This window comes from Nipponia nippon, unplaced genomic scaffold (genome assembly GCF_047370975.1).
Source record: "Nipponia nippon isolate SJK-2023a ecotype South Korea unplaced genomic scaffold, ASM4737097v1 scaffold_34, whole genome shotgun sequence".
Taxonomy (NCBI): Eukaryota; Metazoa; Chordata; class Aves; order Pelecaniformes; family Threskiornithidae; genus Nipponia; species Nipponia nippon.
Genome location: NW_028262352.1, coordinates 445,363 through 458,698, shown reverse-complemented (window position 1 = coordinate 458,698; position 13,336 = coordinate 445,363). Strand labels below are relative to the sequence as shown.

The 13,336-nt window shown below is 40.0% G+C and overlaps 1 protein-coding gene across 1 annotated transcript in view; it reads left to right on the top strand.

The window, feature by feature from the left end:
• LOC104018644 (LIF receptor subunit alpha) overlaps positions 1-13,336 on the top strand; it is a 38,266-nt gene that overhangs the window by 15,048 nt on the left and 9,882 nt on the right. The window contains 9 exon segments of the mRNA XM_087770878.1: positions 1,193-1,356; positions 2,804-2,949; positions 5,704-5,866; positions 6,008-6,081; positions 6,518-6,634; positions 6,636-6,732; positions 9,592-9,771; positions 11,382-11,483; positions 13,129-13,296. Of these exon segments, the coding sequence (XP_087627004.1) occupies positions 1,193-1,356; positions 2,804-2,949; positions 5,704-5,866; positions 6,008-6,081; positions 6,518-6,634; positions 6,636-6,732; positions 9,592-9,771; positions 11,382-11,483; positions 13,129-13,296 (1,211 nt within the window).

Below are 13,336 nucleotides of genomic sequence, written 5' to 3'. Positions count from 1 at the left end.
GCCGTGCAAAGCCTTAAAAGCAAAGAATCATTGTTTTGGAATAGCACTTGCAAATGGGATTCCTTGGTAGTTGTGATCAGAAGTTGGTGAGGAGTTAACAAAATTCCTATGGCAAGGAGGCTTACCCATCATGCCAAAGGAGCAGTCAGGGAAGGGAGCCAGGAGAGGCCTGAGTCACACAAACTGATGGGAAATAGAGTCTCATGGTGGCTTTGAAGCAAGTCAGAGGGAATGAGGATGGAGTTATGGTCACACGTGTCGTCCAGGATGCTAGTGCTAAAAAAGTGGGTAAGGTGCAAAGAGGTGGACAAAACAGAGCAGGTATTCAAAGGAAAGGAGCTCCAGTCACTGACTGCCCATATTCAGCTCATAAATGAGGATGTAGTTCAGACTTGTTTTGCTCAGCCTAAAGCTGTGAGGAGATGAATATGATGCATTTCAGGGTAAATATTCTCATCCTTGTTCTCAGGCCACGCTGAGCTATTGAAATGGAGAGTATGGTGTGAAGAGAGCTCAGAGCTCAGCTAGAACACAATAAAAATGCCCGAAGGAAGAAATTAAACTTGTGCTACTGAATGAGAGGTTTATGCAGACTGTAATTAAAGCAACTTCTACATATGTACATACATACAGATATACACTTTGGATTTTACCCCTAAAGATGTAACTCTGGTCTTGGCTGTTACCAGACTGCCTCTCCTGCTTTTGATTTAAAAACGGCTAGGACTAGTGGATGTATCCCAGGTAATAAACCTTAGTTTAGATTTGGTAGGATTGACAGAAAGATGTAATGCATGTTGCATCTCCCTAGTTCAGAAAGCAATTAAGAACATTCTTTAAATGCAAATGTATGCTGATCTGAACAAAGATACTTTAAATAAGAATCTTAGTTGTGACTTGTGAGGTGGTTTTACAGGACCTACCTCTTTTCCAGGCTTTTGAGAAGCGAGAGGATGGAAATGTTATGCTAGTGGAAGAGGAGTTTCACATGAGAACAGGGCAAGTCATGACTGATGCCACTTTAACCTGTGTTGTGGTGTTAGATATGCCTCTGCAATCAAATCATTCTGTAAGCCATGTGTCAGTGAACCCATCATTCTTTACTGTGTGTTCAGTCTAGACTTCTGACTGTTCCTAGAAATTATCTTATCAAAAAAATTAAGTTGTGTCATCCCCACTTTTTACTTTGTAGAATATCTGGTAAAAATGTTTCATGGGAAGTAAATGAAATGAACAGAGAGCGTGTCTGTGGCTTTCCAGTATTGGCTGATCAAAAAACCTATGATTTCATATTAGGCGTTTCCAATCCTATCGGGCAAACAGAGTCATCGCTTTTGATTGATTTAACTCAGAGAGGTAAGTACTTAAGAATTACAAAGGCAAAAAGATATGTTTACTGCATGCTAACCATTTGTTTGTTTTGGGTTTGGAAGAACTCTGACATGGTATGCTTGTCATTATTTTGCTTTATTGTCACCAGTGTTTTGCTGTGTTCGATAATTTGAACTTAGAAAAGAAAGCTTAGGATATGTCCTGAGGCAAAGATTAGGTGTACAGAGAGATGCCAGTTCTCCACAGTAATGCTACCAGATTGGATACACTGCTGTGTGGATAAATGCTACTTGCAATCTAATAATTAGCCAGCTGCTGTTTATGTATTACTTCATATTCTATTATGCATCAATAATTAAAATTTAGGTGTAACTTTATGAACTGTGAATGACCCTTTATTTCAGTGCCTGCTTATAGGGCAAAATATTATGCAGGTTTACAACAGCAGGATTTGGAGCATAAAAAAAGTAGCACTAAAAGGTAAAAGGTAATAGCAGGAGTATTACCTGCTATTGGTGTAAGAGCCATGATCATCTGCTCTCGTGGCTTGTAGAAAAAAATAACTTCTTTCATTAGACCTTTAGTATAAACAAGGAAAAGGAGAAGATGACCACATTTCTGGTGCTGTCTTCCCTGTCCTTTTCCATCTGCCTCCACAACCACAGCTGAGGGTTCAGGGGTTCCTAATGGTTACAGCATTCTGCTGTTCTCTCTGAAAAACTGAATTTGAAATTGAAGATGGTGCAGTTTTTTTGCCCATATCCCAGTTCATCTAGCCTGAGATTAGAATTGTCAGAGTAAATTGACAGGTCCTAGAAAAGCATAATTTGTTTCTATTAATTATAAACTGGGCTGTTTTGCACCCAGTCAATACAACTGTTATTTCCTATTTGTTTCCTTTCCTTTCTTTCCCTCACTGTGCACTTAATTCCCAACATAGAGTACTTATTTCCTTAAGGGTAACTGGACCAATTCCAACAGCAGAGATTTTTTTTCTCTGATAGCTACAAATAGTAGTACTGAATATCATTGAAAAGTTCCATGAAGGGAGTTTTGGGGAGGGAGAGGTCATTTGGGAGTCCTACCCTGTCCTAGTCTGCAGATTTTAAGTTCTAACTTACAAAGTTCCCAAAAGGTGAACAAAGTTGGGTGAATTTCATCCATTGCTGTGGTCCTCTGAAATAGCCCACGTTTCACTTTTTTGATAAAGTCAGTAGGAGGGGAAGTGTTTTTCTGTATCTCTAACTCCTTATCACACTCAGCCTTAAGTAAATCTGTTCCCATGTTTGATAGATGAGAAGAGCATCAGGAATGAGACTGCTTGCAGGTGCCTTCCAGCACCAGGCTGTCCTAGTTGCTGATTGGATTATTTATCCTTCTGATTCTCTTTAATCTTTTAAAACCAGATCTTTCTGAACTGAAATGAATGGGTTTTTTCTTAGAACTGAGAGGTTTTTCTTTATTTTTTAAGTTCATCCAAAAAATCCAGAAAAGTTAACTGTTTCTGGGAACAGCTCTACAAGCATCCATCTGTGTTGGTTTATAAATGGCAGCTTTGCTGACATCAGGCTTCTGTGTCAAATTGAAATTAGCAGTGGTCACTCTGAGCAAAAACTGGTAAGTGTTGCTTTTAATGGAATTTTTTTTGGCTCAAATGTTGATCTTTTTCACTGAACTAATCACATTTCAAATTCTTTTCTCTTTTAAGAGCTTCATTCTGATCATCTTATTAAATGATTAATGTGGTAATGACTGGAAGTTCATCTACTAAAATCAGAAAAAGTTCTGCTCATCTCTGTTGTTGCCTGCTTTTTTTTGTTAGTTTTAAACAATTTAGTGGAAAGTCAAATCACCCACCATGTTATTTGGTACTTGGAGAAGGTGCATCATGCTTTATGCTGACACTTTAGGTAACAGTCCTTGTGTTTTGTCCTTCCTGGTGCAAACTGTATTAACACACGCTTGTTCCAGGATGTGCTGCTGCCCTGCAGACTTCTACAGCGGTTGTTTTGGATTGCCTCTTGCAGTCTGTAGTTGAGTCCATCTGTCCATGTGTCATCTCCCCCCAAAGAACAGTTCATTTGTTTGCTGCCAGCAATTGACATGCATGTGGCTGTAATAGGGAGCTGCTAAACCTGCTTGTATGTCAGTGATGTAGAGACAGGATAGGGAAGAATTCTCCCACTGGGCATATCAGTGGGTAATCCCTAGTGAAGACCTCTGCAGCTGGAGAGAAGGTGGTATTTCTGGGTGGGGTTCAGATTTTCCAGCATTCAGGCTTCCAGCCGCTTCCCCGGCTTTGGTGCTCTGCATCACCGACTGGAGCCGCATACTTATTCTGCTGACTGTCAGAGAGCTTAGGATACTAATTTGGACACCAGCATCAGATACTGAGTGTAGGTGGTGTGAATATATGCTCTTCTTCCGTATTGCCTAACTTAGCGTGGGGGTGATCTGTGTCACTGGGGAAGCCTAATAGCAGAACTGCATGTTCAGTTGGCCTGAGGTTTACCCCCAAATTCTGTGTTAGCGTGTTCAGATGGAGTATCTCTGACCAGCTCAGGTAGGCACATGCTGAATTACCAGGTCTTGGTGCGCAGAGCCTGAATTTGTAATTTGAACGCATTAACCTCAGAGGCTGCTTTTCACAATGCTTGTTCCTCAGTTTGATTTTTAGCAGGAGTATTCTATTACCCAGTTGCATTTAGTTGCATGTTGGGCATTTGAATGAAGTCCCTCAAGCCACAGAAGTGATGCAGCTAAGATGATTGAACGTAATCATTATATACATCGTCCCTAAAATAACAGGGTGGTAGTTACTGCATGCTCTATAAGAGTATTTTTAAAATACTTTCAAAGCACTTACAGAGTGTGGAAGCTTTAAGCTTTTATATTTTATCCGTAATGGCATGTGTTAAGTAATACCCAGATATTAGGCACTGCAAAGAAAACTATAGATATCTTGGGAATTAACAGGAGAAGGAACTGGCTTTTAGATGTAAATAACAGCTCTGACAGATGAGCTGTGTTGGATTTTGGTGTAGTAGTCTGAGATACCCTCAACCACAGTTGTCTGCATTTCTCTGCTCCCAACAGTTACTGCTTCTGGAGCAGTCAGCAGGGGAAACAAACACTCTCAGCTCAGTTAGCTTAAACTGCTAAAAAAAGTAGGTTTGCACAGCTCTATCCACAGTTATGCTGCTTGAAGCCTCGGGCACATACTTGTTTGTGAACTCTGCTACCAGGTCAGTAATCTGGGGCAGTGGGAGATGGTAAGGTCTTACGCTGCCACAGCAGTTTGATTCACTGCACCTGTATCAGAGTCCTCAGTTACAGATACTTTGAAACACAGCAAACAGCTTGGTAGAAGTTTTTACAGCATTGTTATGTTGTCTCTGGTTGCTTAATAAAAAAAAACCCCAAGAGTTCTCTGTAATAAACAAAAGTAGCTGTGAAATTGTTATGGGGTTTTACATGGCATTTTGAGGATGTTTTCAGAAGCTTTTCCATATGTATGAGAGATTGTTGGCTTTTTTGATATTTTTCAAGTTGTCATTTGGCTTTAGAAATGCACAATTAGTTGCAGCTTAAAGTCACTTGGAGTCCAGGTTTTGGCAGCTGTGATGCACATGTGTTATAATTAGATTCAGTAAAAAATATTCCCAGGCTTAGGGCTTCTTTAAGTAGTTATGAAACTGAAATACTCCCTAGACTCACACTGTTTTAAGAATAACAGGAGAGACTAGTCCTACAATAAGAGCTGTGAACAGAGATCACCTGGGTAAGACTTGGATACTATCTTTTGAAGGAAAAAGGACTGCTTAGGAAGAAGGCTTCATGATAAGCATCTTGTTCAGATGGACTGTGCATACATCTTAGGAAAAAGGCCTTTGTCCACTCAGTTTGATGTGCATGTGCACAGTGGAAGTGCAGGTTCTGAATACCAGAGGTGAAATCCTGGCCTGCCTCATGTGAGCAGAAGTTTTGCTGCTCATGGGAGAGAGGGAGACTAGATGGGAAGCAGCAGTCTGCTACTGTGTGCAGAACTCATCCTGTTGAAGGCTCATCAGTGTTATCTCTCCTTTTCATGCTTTACATCTCAAAAGTGCTACCTACTGTGATATTTCAATTTCTGTGCTATATATGACTTTATTTTGGCAGACCTCTGAAATTTTTTCCTTTGTTTAGGGTGACTGCATAGGAAATATTTTCCTTTTTCATTAATTTCTTTGTAGGGCTTGACTGCAGCTCTTTTTCACACTGTCAATATTCTTGGGGAAAAATATCACCTTTTTTAGGCATTGACTTTCAGCATAATCTAGGAGCAAAAAATATATAAGTATCATGTCAAATTCCATACATTTTTAACAGCACAATGTCTCTGTGCCCGGTGGAAAATTCTCAACTTACACGGCTCAGCTGAACATATTGCACCCATATACCAAATACCAGTTCAGGGTGCGCTGTTCGGCTGCTGACCACTTCTGGAGATGGAGTGACTGGAGCAGGATAGAGGAGCACACAACACTGGAAGCCTGTAAGTTTATTTAACTCTTTGATGATAAAATGTTGAACTTGTGAAGGCATATGTTTTAAAATTAGCCATCTAAAAAGCTAACTTTTTGACAGATAGTAAATTGTCCACTATGCAACTTGGAAAAAAATTTCCCCCCCCCCCCCCCCCCCCCAGGACCAGATATCTGGAGAGAGAGAAGTCCTTCTGGAAAAAGTCTAAAAATCTTCTGGAAGGTAGATAGGACACTTAAAGTTTTAAAATATATAATCTAACTCTATGAAAAAACTTTTTTTTACACATTTATAAATGAGTGAAGTTTACAGTCAATAAATTGGATTGCTTTTCTTAACTTTTTATAGAACCACCCATTGAGATAAATATTTTTCCTCAAATTAGAATATTATTGAAGTTTTATAATTTAAACATCGTATTGAGAAGCATTCCACATGAAGAATTACATTTTTAATACATTCCAGCTGAAAATGAAAAACTTAGAACACAGAACTTACGAACTGTGTTAATTCTCAAAGTCACGCTTGAGTAACTGTCTTTTCTGCCTTGTAGTCCTATACATTCATCAGACTAGGTCAGGACATTAAATTCATATTATCCTATGTCTCCTTTTGTTTATTTCATTTTGGTTTTAATGCGTTCTTTGTCTGTTCATAGCCCTTATCCCTTTCTGAAGCCAATGGAAAAATAGTGTCTCATGAAGTGTCCTGCTACCTGCTAGAGACACCATTGGAGTATAAAGAAGTCACTGAACCCTCAAACAGTACTGAGATAAAAACTTGGAAAAAATGACTGTGTAATTACCGTTGTAGCCAAAAACCATGCAGGTTTGTCTCCTCCTTCAAGGATAACGAGCATAGAACTTCCAAGTGGTGAGTGCTCCCAGCAGAGAGCTAAACACCTTCAAAGCTTGGGGAATATCTGGGCGAGTATTTTTTATGGAAAAATAAGATGATGCATGCTTTGTTTGTTTGCGTTTGGTTTCTGGTTTTTTTTCCCCACCCAAATCTACTGGGTGGGGGAAGAAAAAAATTGCTGCTTTGCTTTTAGGGTAGCATCTTGCCAATTAATTGTGCTCTCTGCATAAAAGGAGGGTGATAGTGTGCAGTCTCTGCAACTATGTTGCGCTTCTCTGGAGAACTCCCAGGAACAAGAAGGATGAGGCTTCAAAGCATTAGTGTTGATCTCTGATGTTTAGGGAGCTCAGTTTATTTCTGTGTGTTCTTGTTGAGATGTTGAAAAGTGTTACATGTTAAAGAGAATCAGAATAAAGTTTTGGGAGTGTTGTGTGGCTTTTTAAGAGGAGAATTGTCAGTTCAATGCCTCTGAGCTCTGCAGGAGAATATTAATTGGGCTGGTTGGTAAAGCATTGGCATCCTTGTGCTAGGAGCTGAGGTCTGAAAAGGAGGTAGGACTTTAGCTTCCCAATTAAAACAGTCATTCTTGCTGTGGGCTTTTGTAAAGGGAAAATAGCTGAGCCAGATAATGATTTTCTGCTCCTAACACTGAGTTTGGGGAGAAGATAATATTGCATGTGGCTATTGAGAGTCCATGCTTCCCTGCATGCCAGGAAGAGTGTAATCTCCCAAAGCCCAAACCTTTAGCTCCAGATCTGGCTGATGCTCTGCAGGGAGGACAGATTTACACAGTGAGGCCCCTCTCTTCTTGTTTGCCAGGAGCATATATGGTGCTGCTTCTCCTTCCCCACCCAGAGAACAGGTATCACAGTTGCCTGTCTTGCAACTCAGGTTCTGATAAGACGGTGCCATCTCTCATAGGAAGAAACATGCTTTGACTGAGATTAACTTCGAGAGAAAAACGGAGTTTGTTTCTATGCAAAGGAAAACCATTGCTCTTAATGTTTCTTGTGCTTCTCCAAAACACCAATACCTAAAATATATTCTTAATCTGCTCCTTGGAGGGAAAAGTAATTGTACGGGACAGTTGAATGAATGAAAATGCTTTTATAGCTCTCCTTCAGCAGTAAGAGAACTAGACTCTGGGAGTTGGGGAGGTCTCTGTAATAAGTTTGTGGTGTAGGACAGCTGATAGCAGCTGGAGCTTTGTGTTCATTTATAGCTTTCTCTCGGATGTCTGAGGTTCCCTTTGGTGTTACCCAACTTGTACTTGTTGAAAATTTGCTCCCAAGTTGATATAGGGATTATCTGAGTCACTGACTGGAGTCATGAAAGATGACTCATTCACTGAACTGGATGACATTTCTGCCCAAACATCTTTTCTGGCTGCTTCCTGTGTACAGTCTGTAGGTTCTTCTAATGTCCGTAAGAGAGCAGTGGCCCTGAAGCTTGAGATCTGCTGTGAAAACACAAACAAAGGGTACTCTGCCTTAATTAATTTGTCACGGTCTCTGAAAAGTGCTCTGCAGAGAGTCGGGGTGTATAATCTGGCTGTTACAGGCTCCCCTACCACAGTAGTACTATAGTGCTAGTAGTTATTTCTACTACTCTAGGTTGCAGCTATAAATACACCAAAATGAGCAGTACTGCCCTGGGTGAATTTCTAGTCATCTAGCTCAGGAAATAAAATTGAGTGTGGCGTATTTAAGCATTTTTTTTTTTTTTTAGAGAGTATGTGCTCACTGTCAATAAAAAGTCTTTCCTGTAAATAGGAAAATTAAAGCAGTCTAATTAGAAACATGCTCTCTTCCAGCATCATAGAAGTGTGGTTTCACTGGATGACTAATAGTTTTTTAGGGAAAAGTATTGAAAGACTTCTGGAGTTGACTTGTCTTTCTAATCATGTGTGTCTGTCTTGCCATGAGCAAGCTAGAAAAGGATTGTACACTTTGCTATATGTTAAGATTATTTAGAAATAGACAGTTCTTCAACATTCACAGCACATCTGTGAGAGTAAAGTTTTCACAACATTGCTTCTTAAAAACTGCCCTTGCCCTTCAGCCTTCCATAGTTTATGGCTTTAATAACATGAAATAATAGACTCAATAGGGAGCATAAATGAGAACACTGAAAAAGGAAAAACTGTAACCCTGAGATTTGTTTTTGCAGATCTGTTGTGGGGCCACAGCTGTAATGGTGGCCTTTGGAAAACATCCCTTAGCTCTGCAGGGTCCCATCTGACAGACAGCTGTGGAGGGAAGCTGCAGGAATCAGAAGTCACTCCCAGATCTGATCACTTCAAGGGCAGCTAAACCTTTGATAATCAGAAACAAAAAAAAAAAAGTCTAAAGGAAAAGCAGGGTTTTTTTATTTACACTTGGTAGACTGGAGCCTCCGTAAAGTTCACCAGGGACTTGACTTTTGCTGTTGATTTTCAGTGAAAAATGGTTGTCTGTGGTCAGGCGAGTGACAGCAAGATGCTGAAGGAAACAAAAGCAAACTGATGAAATGACAGCAGGAATTTATAGCTGGAGGCTCCTGCCAAATTGGTGTCAAGTCAGATTTGAACCTGACATCTTCTGTAAATCCTTACCTTGAAAAAGTGCTTTTTAGCCAGTCCTGAACTGCAGCACTTCTCATCATCATACTTAAGGCTGGCTGAGGGATTTGCTGCAGGCTACATCTGATTTCCAGCACTTCAGAAAGCACAGAGTGCACCACTTCAAATTTCACAGTACCAGGAGTGCGTCTCTCATTCTTAGAAATTACTGCAGTTTATAAAACCTTTGTGCTGTGGCTGGAAGTCTTTCTTCCAGCTTGGACTACAGATAAGTGTCTGTTCTCTGATGGATTTTTGTGTCGTCTTTGTTGCAGACAATGTCAAAACAGATTGGGCTGTGGCAATGGGGAATGGAATTTATATTTCTTGGAATTCTTACCCCAACATGACCTGTGGCTACATAGTAAAATGGTGTCATTCATCTGGGTCTGAACCCTGTAGTGTGGACTGGCAGAAATTTCCTCCAAATACAACAGATGCAGTGATAAAATCTGGTAAGTCAGAAATTGTTTTTTGTGAGTCTTTCTGGTTGAGAGCCTGAGCATCGAGTGGAATGAGAACAGCACCAATGCTATAGATTGAGGATTGTTGCATTGCTGTGTGCTTGTGTATATAAATGAACCCCTTCTTGGTACTGTGTTTATTTTAATTTCTTACACAGCCTTGCCAAATCCAAATATCAGTCTTTACTTAACTGTTATCATCCTATGTTTATTAACTGTTTTGAAATTACCTCTTCTAGCTACACCCAACAACTTTCTAACTCAGCCTAATGCATAATGGTTAATCTAGGGTTTGGGGTTTTATTTGGATTCTAAACATAAACAGCACTGCTCAGGATGGGGGGGGAAGACTAATCTGTTGGTTTTACTTGAGGTAGATTTTTTTTTTAAGTGTGATCTCTGTGTGTTGGCTTGCTGTCAGCAATTGAAGTCTCCTGGAATAGGGCACGTTCCAGGTCTCTAGGTGCTGGTGGGCAGATCAGGGAAATGAAACTCAGCTGTGGTGTGACTAGTAGGAGCAGAAGAGGAAAGAGGACCCAAGAAAGATGTAGGATTTTTCTCTGCTCTCTAAAAGGGTATATATTTGCTTTTTAGAAGAGTTTAGTCTCCATTAGAGAAAACAAATTGGAGCTGTGTACACAGGAAAGTTGGGAGGGAGGGACCTGGAAGGGGGCAATGGTGTTGTAATTACAGGCAGGAAAGCCTGTGTCCATGTTGTTTTCATTTGTGCTGGCTAGAGCTTGCTTTTTCTAAGCAGATAATGCTGTGTCTGTCCTAGGATGCACTGCTCTACTCCTGAGCTCTTTCCTGGGATGCTTCTTGCAGCATGTTGTGGGAGTTACCAGGCTGCTAGGGCTGGGCTCAAGCTGGCAAATTCACCTCTGCGCTTAGTTCTGCCAGGAGAATCTCTCAGGCTGGACCTGAACTCTTGCAAAACCCGCTTGTCTTCTGTAGAGGTTCACAGTGGCATCTTGTTTAGAAAAAATCTTGAAAGTAGTGTACACCCCTGACTTGAGGAAATCCCAGGAAGTGGTAAATAATTTACACGTTGTAGTATCAAACACCTGTGCCTCCATCAAAGACATGTGAAATGGAAATTTGATGGCTATCTGTGTTTTGTAGAGTCAGTTCAGGCCTGGAGTTCATTGCTGAAGTGCTTCAGTATTACTTTTGAGAGTTCTCTGAATTTCTTTTGTACTTTTTCTGTAATAAGTCTGGGTATTTCAAAATGCATTTGTATTTCTGAGGAAGAGGCAGGATCTACGTGGCTGCCATGGGAGGAAAGGAAGGGGATTGTTTCTGGTAACTTCAGTTTGTGTTTCCTCACAGAAAGAGTAATTTATGCAATTTGAGTAGCCTGTTTTGAATCCTAATTGTTTAGAACCAAAATTTCTCTGGGAGCTAGATTTGCTTACTGCTTCTAAACCACATCTGATGGTATAGCTTTTATAGGAATTACAAGTAGGGATAGTAATTATACCTAACACTGTGGTCTAAGACTTTGTAATTTTTTAATACTTATTTATATGTCTGCATCATGTGAAAGCTAAAAGCATCGCTCTTCATAAGTGAAATATTCTTACAGCAATTTTCTCTTGCAGCTCTGTTTAGACCTGGTGTGAGATACAACTTTTCACTGTATGGCTGCAAATCCAGTGGGTATCAGTTGTTGAAAAACATAACCGGGTATATGAAAGAGCTGCGTAAGTGTACTTTATCATTCAGGATCTTCACAAAGTGAATTTAGACTGTGTCTATTTTTAGCTCAGTGTTAGCAGAAGATTGAGACCAGAATCCCCATGCAGTACTACTGACTTCTGCCTGTTCTCTGCCTGTTCTTTGTGTATAATGGTAATACATTTCTCCAGCCACTTCCAGTTCCCAGCATGCAATAACCGTGTGTCCTCCAGCTTGTGTGGAGGCACAGGGTGCCACAGAAGTTTGCTCTGAAGACAGTGGTCTTCAGAGTTGAAGGCACAGGCATAATTTGAACCACAGGGATGGAGTCACTTCCACAGGAGAGGAGGCAACTTTTTTTGATTTGTCAAGTCAAAGTAAACTTCTGAGCACATTTGGTACAGCTCAGCAAATATAAAAGATGTCCACAACATTCCTGTTTAAAAGCACTTCTTAGACCAGAACTACATCCTAGAGCACAAACCACTTTGAGAAGTGCACTTGCGTTCCTTCCTGTACCAAGTTCACCCCATCCAGCTAACTGCTGTTTGACCCAGGGCTGAGCTTTGCTTGCCTGGAGATGCATTAATGGCTGAATGCTTTCTATTCCCAGGAATCTGAACATGGCTTTACCCTTTAACATCACGACTCTTGTGTGAAGAGTATTGTAATTATAGTACCCATTTCACTTTGAAGTTTAATATGTTTTCTGCTAGAATAGTTTGCTTGGAAAACTGAGCTGCTGACATAATCTGAGCCCTTGGAAATGCTGTTGTTTATTTCATAGCTAAGGTTGAAGGTGAGGTTAAGGCAATTTTACCAGAAACTCAACTTTCAGTCATCTGCATCTCTAAAAATCCTGAACAGTTTCCCAGAAGATTTTTCCATATGTGTTCTCAATAGATTGGAAGCTTTCAGGGTAAAAAGATAAAGACTTTAGGGGAATAAAAATGCATTGGACATGCAGAAGAAACTTTTTAGGAACTGAGAAATGTATTCACTTTGCACAAGAGCATAGATTTATTCTAAAACTTTGAATTTGCCTTTGGACAGATAACCATTAAGACAAAATAGATGTATTCTTGCATGAGTTCAGCACTGGTAGGTAGTTACAGATCAATGCCAAATGTCAGACAGTCCTATTACGTGACCTGACACAATATCTGCTGTAACACTTTCAGTGAGGTCCAGGTATTGGAATAAGGACTTGTGATGCCTGCTAAGACTATTTCTTTTAAGTTGAGATAGATTTCTGTGATAGGAATGTGGAGTTTGCTTAATTTGAAGAGAAGCTATGCAATCACAGAGTTAAAGCCTTTAAAAGCTAAGCAATTTGTATGCTCTGAATGGTTATGCAGTCTTTTGGGGTTTGTTGCAGGTAGAAGGGTATTTACATGTATGGGTCTGTAAGAAGGCTGCCTAAGGAGAGATTTTTCTTTCAGCTTCTGTTAGTAGATAATACTGCAGTAATTAATAGCAATTTGACCAACATACTTGTATCTTTGTAATATCACCTGCCCAGACTTTTCACATGTTCTTGAGAAAAATGTATTCAGGAAAAAGTTGAACATGCTAGCCCTGAAATAAAACTGATGAAACACTTAAGAGGATTCAGCATTTAATGATAGGATGGTTTCTTACTAGCTTTCTCCTTCATAATTCTCCCTACAGCTCCAAAACGTGCACCAAATTTTACTGTAGAAGAAACTTCTTCAGATTCTATATTAGTAAAATGGGAAGACGTTCCTATTGAAGATTGTCAGGGGTTTTTAGAGGGATATTGGCTTTCCTTTGCAAAAGGTGAAAAAGATGCTTTAAAGCCTAGACTTTCAGAATCAGGTAAATAAAAATCTATAAAATATAAAGTCTATAGATTGCA